The 12,695-nt window shown below is 43.7% G+C and overlaps 1 protein-coding gene across 1 annotated transcript in view; it reads right to left on the bottom strand.

The window, feature by feature from the left end:
* The window catches only part of LOC112267269 (phosphatidylinositol-4,5-bisphosphate 3-kinase, catalytic subunit beta), an 81,625-nt gene that overhangs the window by 18,604 nt on the left and 50,326 nt on the right, over positions 1 to 12,695 (bottom strand). Inside the window, exons 4-5 of the mRNA XM_024445524.2 lie at positions 10,506 to 10,734; positions 6,378 to 6,616 (exon numbers count right to left, since the gene is read on the bottom strand). Of these exons, the coding sequence (XP_024301292.1) occupies positions 6,378 to 6,616; positions 10,506 to 10,734 (468 nt within the window). The remainder of the gene's footprint in view (positions 1 to 6,377; positions 6,617 to 10,505; positions 10,735 to 12,695) is intronic.

Genomic DNA, 12,695 nt, shown 5'->3' with positions numbered 1-12,695 from the left:
TGTTGTCTGTATATGATGACTACTGATTGATGACAGCTGAGGGTGTGTAGTATTGTAAATGTGATGACAGCTGAGGGTGTGTAGCATTGTAAATGTGTCTACTGATTGATGACAGCTGAGGGTGTGTAGTATTGTAAATGTGACGACAGCTGGGGGTGTAGTATTGTAAATGTGACTACTGATTGATGACAGCTGAGGGTGTGTAGTATTGTAAATGTGATGACAGCTGAGGGTGTGTAGTATTGTAAATGTGATGACAGCTGAGGGTGTGTAGTATTGTAAATGTGACTACTCATTGATGACAGCTGAGGGTGTGTAGTATTGTAAATGTGACTACTCATTGATGACAGCTGAGGGTGTGTAGTATTGTAAATGTGACTACTGATTGATGTCAGTCAGTAGTCAACTTCTGGACTTATCTCTGTGCTGTTTGTTGCTCCATGCCAAACTCAGTTTTTACTTTTAATACATTTACCAATGTCTTAGTTTTTCCTTGCTCAACTTATTCACCCCCTTGCTGTTTTTCCTATTTTGTTGTACCACCAAGCAAGCAGCACTATGAAGACCAAGGAGCTCTCCAAACAGGTCAGGGATAAAGTTGTGGAGAAGTACAGATCCGGGTTGGGTTAAAATAAATATCAAACTTTGAACATCCCACGGAGCACCATTAAATAAATTATTTTTAAAAATAGAAAGAATATGGCACCACAACAAACCTGCCAAGAGAGGGCCGCCCACCAAAACTCACAGACGAGGCAAGGAGGGCAGTAATCAGAGGCAACAAAGAGACCAAAGATAACCCTGAAGGAGCTGCAAAGCTCCACAGAGGAGATTGGAGTATCTTTCCATAGGACCACTTTAAGCCATACACTTCACAGAGCTGGGCTTTACGGAAGAGTGGCCAGAAAAAAAGCAATTGCTTAAAAGAAAAAAAATAAGCAAACACGTTTGATGTTCGCCTAAAGGCATGTGGGAGACTCACCAAACATATGGAAGAAGGTACTCTGGTAAGATGAGACTAAAATGTAGCTTTTTGACCATCAAGGAAAATGCTATGTCTCACACAACCAAACACCTCACATCACCCAGAGAACACCACAGTGAAGCATGGGTGGCAGCATCATGCTGTGGGGATGTTTTTCATCAGGGGACTGGGAAACTGGTCAGAATTGAAGGAATGATGGATGGTGCTAAATACAGGGACATTCTTGAGGGAAACCTGTTTCAGTCTTCCAGAGATTTAAGACTGGGACGGAGGTTCACCTTCCAGCAGGACAATGACCCTAAGCATACTGCTAAAGCAACACTCGAGTGGTTTAAGGGGAAAAATGAAAATGTCTTGGAATGTCCTAGTCAAAGCTCAGACCTCAATCCAATTGAGAATCTGTGGTATGACTAAAAGATTGCAGTACACCAGCGGAACCCATCCGACTTGAAGGAGCTGGAGCAGTTTTGCCTTGAAGAATGGGCAAAAATCCCAGTGGCTAGATGTGCCAAGCTTATAGAGACATACCCCCAGAGACTTGCAGGTGTAATTGCACGCTCAAGTTCTGTTTTTATTTCACAATAAAAAATATTTTGCATTTTCAAAGTGGTAGGCATGTTGTGTAACTCAAATGATACAACCCCCAAATTCCAGGTAGTAAAGCAACAAAATAAGAAAAATGCCAAGGGGGTGAATACTTTTGCAAGCCACTGTAAGTAGTAACATTAACACTATGCCATCTAATTGCAGTCGCTATACTCATAATATACAGGAGAACTATCACCTTATAAGCCATGTGGCAAGCACAGCTTCAGATGCAATCGTTAGGCAAAGGCAATTTAAGTGTAGGAGAGTATGAAACAGCGTCTGTGCCACCAGTAAGTACAGATAGTAGTATAAATCCCCCGCACAGTCCTCACAAGCCGGGCAATTTTCAACACTTCTGGAAAGAAATGCAGAAACTTTCAACCGGTTCTGCACAATGAGTCGGAGGCCGAGCTTCCTCAGGTCTCTCCTCCACCTGTCTTGGGGTCTGAGCCGCCAAAGCCTCCCACCATTAACTCCCTTCAAATTGAAAACCCCAGTCATTGGCGACTCCATTACCCGCAGTATTAGACTTAAAAATAATCATACAGCGATCATACACTGTTTACCAGGGGGCAGGGCTACCGACGTTAAGGCTAATCTGAAGATGGCGCAGGCTAGGGCTAAAACGAGGGTAGAGAGTATAGGGATAGAGTTATCCACGTCGGCAACAATGATGTTAGGATGAAACAGTCAGAGGTCACCAAGTGCAACAAAGCCTCAGAGTGTAAATCAGCTAGAAAGATGTGTCGGCCTCGAGTAATTGTCTCTACAGCAGTCTCAACTCAATTGCTGGTTGAAAACGGTTTTCTGCCCCCTCCCAAAAGATAAATATGTAGATAATTGGCCCGCTTTCTGGGACTCACCCACAAACAGGACCAAGCTTGGCCTGCTGAGGAGTGACGGACTCCATCCTAGCTGGAGGGGTGCTCTCATCTTATCTATGAACATAGACAGGGCTCTAACTCCTCTTGCGCCACAATGAGATGGCCTGCTGCCTGGCCTGCACCCTGTTAGCCAGCCTACCAGCTTAGTGGAGTCTGCCACTAGCACAGTCAGTGTAGTCAGCTCAGCTATCCCCATTGAGACCGTGTCTGTGCCTCGATCTAGGTTGAGCAAAACAAAACATGGCGGAGTTCGCTTTAGTAATCTTACTGGAATAAAGACCTCCATTCCTGTCATTATTGAAAGAGATTGTTATATCTCATATATCAAAATAGGGTAACTTAAATGTTAGATCCCTCACTTGACAGCAAATTTCAATGTCTCTGGAAGTACGTATTGCCACAGTCATACCCTGGATCTAGTTTTGTCCCATGGAATAAATATTGTGGTGCTAAATGTTTTTCCTCATAATCCTGTACTATCGGACCACCATTTTATTACGTTTGCAATCGCAACAAATAATCTGCTCAGACCCCAACCAAGGATCATCAAAAGTCGTGCTATAAATTCTCGGAAAACCCAAAGGCTCCTAGTTGCCCTTCCAGACTCCCTCCACCTACCCAAGGACCTCGGAGTACAAAAATCAGTTAACCACCTGATAATCTTAATTTAACCTTGCTTTATACCCTAGATGCAGTCGCACGCCTAAAAACCAAAAACATTTGTCACAACATATTTGCTCCCTGGTATACAGAAAATATTCAAGTCCTGAAGCAAGCTTACAGAAAATTGGAACGGAAATGGCGCTACACCAAACTGGAAGTCCTCAGACTAGCTTTGGAAAGACAGTACCACGCAGCATCAAAGAGCCCTCATTGCTGCTCGATCATCCTAATTGAGGAGAATAAGAACAATCCAACATTTATTTTTTCATACTGTTGCAAAGCTAACTAAAAAGCAGCATTCAACAAGAGGTTAGCTTTCACTTCAGCAGTGATAAATTCATGAACTTCTTCTTCGATGAAAAGATCATGATCATTAGAAAGAAAATTAGACTACTTTGAACCTGCGTATTTCTCCAAAGCTCAGATGTCCCGAGTCTGCACAAAACTGCCAGGACCTAGGATCAATGGAGACGCTCAAGTAAAAAAAAAAAATCCTGTATCTCTTGACACATTCATGAAAATAGTCATGTCCTCTAAACCATCAAGCTGCATACTGGACCCTATTCCAACTAAATTACTGAAAGAGCTACTTCCTGTGCTTGGCCCTCCTATGCTGAACATAATAAATTGCTTCCCTATCCACCGGATTTGTACCAAACTCACTAAAAGTGGTAGTAATAAAGCCTCATGAAAAAGCTAAACCTTCACCCGGAAAATGTAAAATAAAATAAAAATATATATTTTTAAAATCGGTCTATATCAAATCTCCCATTCCTCTACAAATGTTTGGGGAAAAAGCTGTTGCGCAGCAACTCACTGCTTTCCTGAAGGCAAATAACATATACAAAATGCTTCAGTCTGGTTTTAGACCACATCATAGCACTGAGACCACACTTGTGAAGGTGGTAAATTACCTTTTAATGGCATCTGTCTTCATGCTCCTAGACCTTCGTGCTGCTTTTGACACCATCGATCACCACATTGTTTTGGAGAGATTAGAAACCCTAATTTGTCTAAAGGGAGAAGTTCTTGCTTGTTTTAGATTTTATCTGTAGGAAACATACTATCAGTTCGTCACTGTGGATGGTTTGTCCTCTGACAAATCAACTGTAAATTTTGGGCGTTCCTCAAGGTTCTGTTTTAGGAATACAATTGTTTTCACTATATATTCTACCTCTTGGTGATGTCATTTGGATACACAATGTCAACTTTCACTGCTATGTGGACAACACCGCTGTACATTTCGATGAAACATGGTGAAGCCCCAAAATTGCCTACCTTCGAAGCTTGTGTTTCAGACATAAGGAAGTGGATGGCGGAAAATGTTTTACTTTTAAACTCGGACAAAACAGAGATGCTTGTTCTAGGTCCCAAGAAACAAAGATCTGTTGTTGGATCTGACAATTAATCTTGATGGTTGTACAGTCGTCTCAAATAAACCCGAAGGACCTCTGCCTTATTCTGGACCCTGATCTCTTTTGAAGAACATATCAAGAATATGTCAAGGACAGTTTTTTTCCCCATCTTCGTAACATTACAAAAATCTGTAACTTTTTGTCCAAAAATTATGCAGAAAAGCTAATCCATGCTTTTTTCATTTCTAGATTAGATGACCGAAATGCTCTACTCTCTGGCTCCCCGGATAAAGCACTAAATAAACTTCAGTTGGTGTTAAACACGGCTGCTAGAATCCTGACTAGAACCCAAAAATGTGATCATATTACTCCAGTGCTAGCCTCCCTACACTGGCTTCCTGTTAAGGCAAGGGCTGATTTCAAGGATTTACTCCTAACCTACAAAGCACTACATGGGCTTGTTCCTACCAATCTCTCCGATTTGGTCCTGCCATACATACCTACGTTACGGTCACAAGACCTGGCCTCCTTATTGTCCCTAGAATTTCTAAGCAAACAGCTAGAAGCAGGGCTGTCTCCTATATAGCTACATTTTTATGGAATGATTTGCCTATCCATGTGAGAGACGCAGACTCGGTCTCATCCTTTAAGTCCTTACCGAAGACACATCTCTTCAGTAGATCCTATGATTGAGTGTAGTCTGGCCCAGGGGTGCGAAGGTGAAGGCAAGGCACTGGAGCGACGAACTGCTCGTGCTGTCTCTGCCTGGCCAGCTTCCCCGTCTCCACTGGGATTCTTTGCCTCTGACCCTAATACAGGGGCTGAGTCACTGGCTCACTAGTGCTCTTCCATGCCGTCCCTAGGAGGGGTGCGTCACTTGACAGGGTTGAGTCACAGACGTGATATTCCTGTCTGGTTTTGCACCCCGTCGGGCTTGTGCAGTGGAGGAGATCTTTGTGGGCTATACTCAGCCTAGTATGTTTGTGGTCTGTTGATATCCCACTAGTGGTGTGTCCCCTGACCCACCCGCCTCAGTCTCCAGTATCTATGATGCAATAGTCTATGTGCCGGGGGACTAGGGTTAGTCTGTTATATCTGGTGTAATTTTCTTGTCTTATCTGGTGTCCAGAGTGAATTTAAGTGTGCTCCAATTCTCTCTCTCTCCCCTCTCAGTGGACCAGAGCCCTAGGATCATGCCTCAGGACTACCTGGCCTGATGACTCCTGCTGTCCCTAGTCCACCTGGTCGTGCTGCTGCTCCAGTTTCAACTATTCTGCCTACGGCTTGGGAACCCTGACCTGTTCACTGGAGGTGCTACCTTGACCTGCTGTTTTCAACTCTCTCGCACCTGCTGTCTCGACCTCTGAATGCTCGGCTATGAGAAGCCAACTGACATTTACTCCTGAGGTACTGACCTGTTGCACCCTCTACAACCGCTGATTATTATTTGACCCTGCTGGTCACCTATGAATGTTTGTTCTTCAAGATGTTCAATCTGGCCTTAAATGGTCATGTACTCTTATAATCTCCACACGGCACAGCCAGACGAGGACTGGCCAAACCTCAGAGCCTGGTTCCTTTCTAGGTTTCTGCCTTTCTAGAGTTTTTCCTAGCCACTGTGCTTCTACATCTGAATTGCTTGCAGTTTGGGGTTTTGGGCTGTATAGCCTAAAACTGTATAGCACTTTGTGACATCTGCTGATGTAAAAAGGGATTTATAAATACATTTGATTGATCGATTGATTACAGCTGAGGGTGTGTAGTATTGCAAATGTGACTACTCGAAGACAGCGACATTCACCCCATTGTTGGGCATATGTTGCTCTCTGAGTGTGTGTGTGTGTGTGTGTGTGTGTATTTCTGATGGGAAATATTGTGCTCCCAATGTGTACTGTTAGGTACCTGGGACTGGTCGAAGTGCATGGTGACTTTGAGGCTGGCCTCGGCCTGTTTGTCGTTGACACCGTCTGTGACGGGTGTGGCTCCTCCCCCTGGCTCCAGCTGCGGAGAGAAGCAGGCCTGCAGCCACTCGCTCCAGGTCATCAGCTGTACCCGCTGCATCTTCTCCTCGCTGATACGGAACATCTTACTGCGGAAGTCCTTCACCTCCTGGTCCTGCAGAGCGTCCAGCTCGTGGAGACCTGTGAATGGTTCATGAAGCTTCGTAAGTGCTTCATGACAGCTTTATAATCATTGCATAACGACTTTGCAGGTGATCGGGAGTGCATAACAAGGCCACAAGAGGTTTTACAGCATTTTATACCAAAGATGTATTTTATTGATTGTGTTCTGTTTGTGAACACCTATGAGCAGTCATTAAGCTATATAAGCACAGTGTAAGAGGTTCTAAGAGGCCACACACACACACACACACACACACACACACACACCATAATGACATGTAAAACCTCTACATGATACATGAGTGGGTCTAACGGCACTACATTAAAAGGCATTACCATTCATGTTTAATGCACTCCCTCTGACTGACACATACCTGGCATGGTAACAAGTAGCAATTAATGTTTATGAGGGATTACAAATGACAATCCAATCTCAACAGTGTTGAACTCTAACCTACTGTTTTCATTGAAATACAACTGTCACTGGGTATAAAATCTAGATCCTAAATTCATCATATCTACTAGTTGAACAGAGCTCTGTATTTTCGGGCCGTCAAATGCTTTGAATGATAAAAACATGTTGACATTTAAAACCATTAAACATTCATATGACCCTCGGCTCTCAGAGGATGCCTCTGGTCTGCATTATTAGCTTGTGTGTGCCTGTGTGTGTGGCTGGCCAGAACTCCCTCAGTGTGTGTGTGGCTGGCCAGAACTCCCTCAGTGTGTGTGTGGCTGGCCAGAACTCCCTCAGTGTGTGTGTGGCTGGCCAGAACTCCAGTGTGTGTGTGGCTCAGTGTGTGTGGGCTAGCCAGAACTCCCTCAGTGTGTGTGGCTAGCCAGAACTCCCTCAGTGTGTGTGGCTAGCCAGAACTCCCTCAGTGTGTGTGGCTAGCCAGAACTCCCTCAGTGTGTGTGGAACTAGCCAGAACTCCTCAGTGTGTGTGCCAGAACTAGCTAGCCAGAACTCCCTCAGTGTGTGTGGCTCCTCAGTGTGTGTGGCTAGCCAGAACTCCTCAGTGTGTGTGGCTAGCCAGAACTGTGTGTGGCTAGCCAGAACTCCCTCAGTGTGTGTGGCTAGCCAGAACTCCCTCAGTGTGTGTGGCTAGCCAGAACTCCCTCAGTGTGTGTGGCTAGCCAGAACTCCCTCAGTGTGTGTGGCTAGCCAGAACTCCCTCAGTGTGTGTGGCTAGCCAGAACTCCCTCAGTGTGTGTGGCTAGCCAGAACTCCCTCAGTGTGTGTGGCTAGCCAGCGCCTGAGGGCTGTTTTCAGTACCGCTCACTGACAAAAGCCTTTTACAGATCACATCTGACAAAAAAAAAGCAGAGCCAAGAGGGAGAATATCAACATGGGATGAGTCTCCTTCAATTACTATCACTGATTCCCTCTCTGAACAGGCCTGGTTGGCCAGCAGCCTAGGGGACCTCCATAGACCCCTACCATCTATGTCCCCAAACACCCTCAGGCCAACACGACTGTGTGTGTTTGTTCACACACACCCGCAATTGCTAATAACCCATCCGCAACCACCCGACTATATGTGAACTAAATAAACCCCTATATGAAGACTAAATAAACCCTTGCTCAACAGAGTAATGTAATAGATAGATAGCATGAATACTTCAATCTAGTTGACGTCGGTAAAGTTCTCTCTGTCATCATTGGCAGAGCAAAGACATTTAGGGGCTGGGGAGAAAATACAATAACGCAGCAACAAAAATATTTTCTGTGCAAAATATCCAAATAACATTAATTTGACTGGTTGTAAAGAAAAAGAAAGCTGTGAAAACAACCCAAAGTGTTTCTGATAAGATTTCAGTTCGGCTTGGATGCATATTTTATGTGGTTGAAATATCAGCTTTTATGATGAAGATACATATTATCTGTAGAGGTACTAACTGAGCATTGCATTCCCTCAAGATGCAGAAAGAAAATCACATTTCTCGACTCCTGTAAAAATGTTGCCTACATTTGGTGTATCATTTTACTGCAAGAAATGCTTAATCCTACAGTCAGTGTACAGGTTCCAGTTTCCATTTAACCCATCTGAACAGTAGGCTACTGTGACGACCCTCCCACTCTGTCTGCCGTATTCTCTTTGTTGTTTCCTTATTAGGATGTCGGTGGGCGGAGTTGGGAGGGTCGTCAGCTACATGGGAAACACCTGGGCCAGGTGTCTCCCAGGATAAATACACCACTTCCCCATTCATGGAGGAGACTCTCTCCATGCAGACACCTTTATGGATTTTGTTGTGTTTCTTGGTGGTTTTTGAGTTGTTTGCTTTAGCATCTTTTCAACACCCTGCATTATCACATTCATGCATGCAAAACACTCACTTACACTACTGATTACTGATTACACACACCATTGTATATTTTCCTTAGTTGCTTTAGTTAATAAATATATCTTTTGTTACTCCTTATCTCCACGTTGTCTCCCTTTTGTTACGGGCTTTGAGCCGGTTCGTGACACTACTGTTCCCTTGACGTGCCATAGGCCTATTTGAATTCTCTGTCTAGTTACTGTCAAATTTGTATAGCGCCTCACAATCATCACACAGCCGCACTGCTATCATCCTCTTTTACCCCTTTACCAACTATTTCCTAAACTGTACTTTTCTGGCCTTCCCACCTCTTTATTTTCAACTCTCCTTTCGGCAGCTTTTGTCTTATTGAATTAAACTTCGCCAATTTGATTTTGAAAAATCAAATTTTGTGGAATACAACAAGTGTAGACTTTACTGTGAAATGCTTAATTACAAGCCCTAAACCAACAGTGCAGTTCAAGAAGAAGAAACGATTTAGCTTCTGTATTGATGTTAACCATCTCTGTCTGTTCCTAAAGCATTATTTGGCGATTGGCTGTGTAGGCTCTTCGGTACGTGTACAGTCCAGCCCTAAAGCTTAGGCTCATGACAGCCTAAAATATTGAAAATAAAATGTATATCCATCTGCTGTATTGACAATTGTTTTTACAGATTGAATTAAGAGAAACAACCTGTACGCCACCCAATATTTAATGACCTTTAATGACCCTAACCCCGTCCGCCCTGGATATAACCGTGGGGAGCGCGGGTAATGAGTAAAACCGCATCACCAGTGTGTAAGCGTGCATGCATATACATGTGTGCAATAATATTTATTTTTGTGTGTATCAACTCAATAGACTGACCGTTCCACCCAGGGGCTTTATCTTTCCTACCATTACCGTGGTGGTCTGGCTTGCCGCCTCCACTCAGCACAGCGCCTTAGCACCACCACAGATACTACTGAGTGACAGACGATGTAACAGACATCAGGAGCCTGTCTACTCTAACCAGATTGTTTTGCATCCGACGGGCCTGACTTCAGCTGATATTGGGATGATGACATAAAACATCTGAAAAGACGACTCACATCTGACAGCCAAGGCAAAGATATCAATATACTGGAGACAGAGATTAACCGGTGGTGGTGTGTCTGCAGAGTGTGTGTGTGATCACTATCTAGGAGCATCACTACTCTGTTCAAACCACAGTGTGGGGGTCTACTGTAGCTGTGTGTCAGAGTGTGTGTGTGATCACTATCTAGGAGCATCACTACTCTGTTCAAACCACAGTGTAGGGGTCTACTGTAGCTGTGTGTCAGAGTGTGTGTGTGATCACTATCTAGGAGCATCACTACTCTGTTCAAACCAGTGTGGGGGTCTACTGTAGCTGTGTGTCAGAGTGTGTGTGTGATCACTATCTAGGAGCATCACTACTCTGTTCAAACCAGTGTGGGGGTCTACTGTAGCTGTGTGTCAGAGTGTGTGTGTGATCACTATCTAGGAGCATCACTACTCTGTTCAAACCACAGGTCAAACATCAGTGTGGGGGTCTACTGTAGCTGTGTGTCAGAGTGTGTGAGTGAGAGAGTAGGTGTCACCTTTTCCGATGAGCACGCCGATCTTGGAGTCGAGTAGGCGTTCGGCGCGGCCACAGTTACGTGTGACCAGTTTGAGCATGGGCCAGAAGGGCCTGACGTCACAGAGGCGCCTGGTCTCATCCTCCAGCTCCTCGTGCACCGCTGCCTGGTTCACACACTCAAACATGTGGCCCTCCATCTCCCCCAGAGAAGGGAACAGGGGGTATGACTGGGCCTGCTTCCATAGGAGCTATGAGGAAGGAGGAGGAAGAAGAGGGGGATAACAGAGTTATTACAGAAACTATGGCAAGACAAGTTGACAATCTACCTGCATGATCACAGGCGACACAGAGACAGGCTCAGCCTCTACAATATAGGATCTACAACAACAAGTGGAACCTCAATTATCAGCCAATAGCATCATGACTCACATCACAATAATACAGAGTCTAAAGCCAACAGTAGTTCTAAGAATCAGCATGACTGAAATGTTAACAACCAATGGATGAACAACAACCATATGATGATGACAGGGAAATATAAACATGACACAGGTCCTGAATAAACCAATCAGGACATGAATCATACTTCCACAAACCAATCAGGACATGAATCATGTCCCGTTGCGCAGTCACAGGGTGTGTTTGTGTTTGAGCCAAAAGGTCACCAAGAATATAAACATGGGGACAGAGTAAAGACAAGGAGTCATGTCACCTCATTTCATACAAACAAGTTAAACCCCTTGCCACAACATTCTTCTGCCATAATCAACTTACTGATCATAATATCAGGCCAAGTCCCCGAAGTATAGACCTATAGAGGCTAAAACAAAAATACTCCCGGTTTTCACCGCATCCTAGATTGAATTACTGTTTACTATTTGACTGTCCTATGTTCACATGACAAATAATTGCTGTTACTTAACAAATGTGTTGTTATCATCCATTGTGTGACATCTAATTATCTGTCACATTTAACCACCATGCTATTTGTAACCAACCAGAGACCACATGATCACTACTGTTAACTAAAATGACACTCCCTCTTAGAAGTCAGCACCTTGAAGCAACAGAATAACTTGAGACATTTTATTACAACTTCATTTCTTTCAACAGTTTCTTTAGAATATTTTTGTCTTACATTCAGTTTATTTTTGATTTCATACACATTGGATGGGTATGCAAGGTAACAATGTATTTTTTCCCTAAAACGACACTTATTGGGTACAAGTCACAACGGTTCCTGTGCTGTTGGCTAGTCGAGGACAAATATCAGGCCACATATCCTTATATTAGAATAAAAGTGAAAGATTAGGTATTCTAATGGTGGCTGAGCGGATGTGCCATTGTGCCCCTGATAAATGTCATGCCCACGTCCTGTCTGAGCTCCACCCAGCTACTGTGTTGTCTAGAAAATAGTGTCTGGGTGGGGTTTATTAGCTGGCTGGCAGGCCTTTTGTCTGGGGACGTCTCTATTCCTAAACATCTTTAGTTGGGGGAAATACATCTCCCCCTCCCCCAAATGGCTTTATTATTAGCATGGGAAACATATGTTAACATTGCCAAAGCAAGTGAAGTAGATAATATACAAAAATGAAATAAACAATCAAAATGAACAGTAAACATTACACATACAGAAGTTTCAAAAGAATAAAGACATTACAAATGTTATATTAGCATATATATAAATACATACACACACTGTAACGATGTACAAATGGTTAAAGTACAAAAAGGAAAATTAATAAACATAAATATGGGTTCTATTTACAATGGTGTTTGTTCTTCACTGGTTGCACTTTTCTTGTGGCAACAGGTCACACATCTTGCTGCTGTGATGGCACACTGTGGTATTTTACCCAGTAGATACGAGAGAGTATCAAAATTGATTTTTCCCCCCCTAATTCTTTGTGGGTCTATGTAGTCTGAGGGAAATATGCGTCTCAAATAAGGTCATAAATTTGGCAGGAGGTTAGGAAGTGCAGCCTAGTATCCACCTCATTTTGTGGGCAGTGTGCACATACTTCTCTTGAAAGCCATGTCTGCCTAAGGTGGCCTTTCTCAATAGCAAGGCTATGCTCGCTGAGTCTGTACATAGTCAAAGATTTCTTTGAATTTTGGGTAGTCCCAGTGGTCAGGTATTCTGCCACTGTGTACTCTCTGTTCTGGGCCAAATAGCATTCTAGTTTACTCTGTTTCTTTGTTAATTACT

Source organism: Oncorhynchus tshawytscha, linkage group LG14 (genome assembly GCF_018296145.1).
Source record: "Oncorhynchus tshawytscha isolate Ot180627B linkage group LG14, Otsh_v2.0, whole genome shotgun sequence".
Classification (NCBI taxonomy): Eukaryota; Metazoa; Chordata; class Actinopteri; order Salmoniformes; family Salmonidae; genus Oncorhynchus; species Oncorhynchus tshawytscha.
This window is presented reverse-complemented; position numbering and strand designations above follow the sequence as displayed.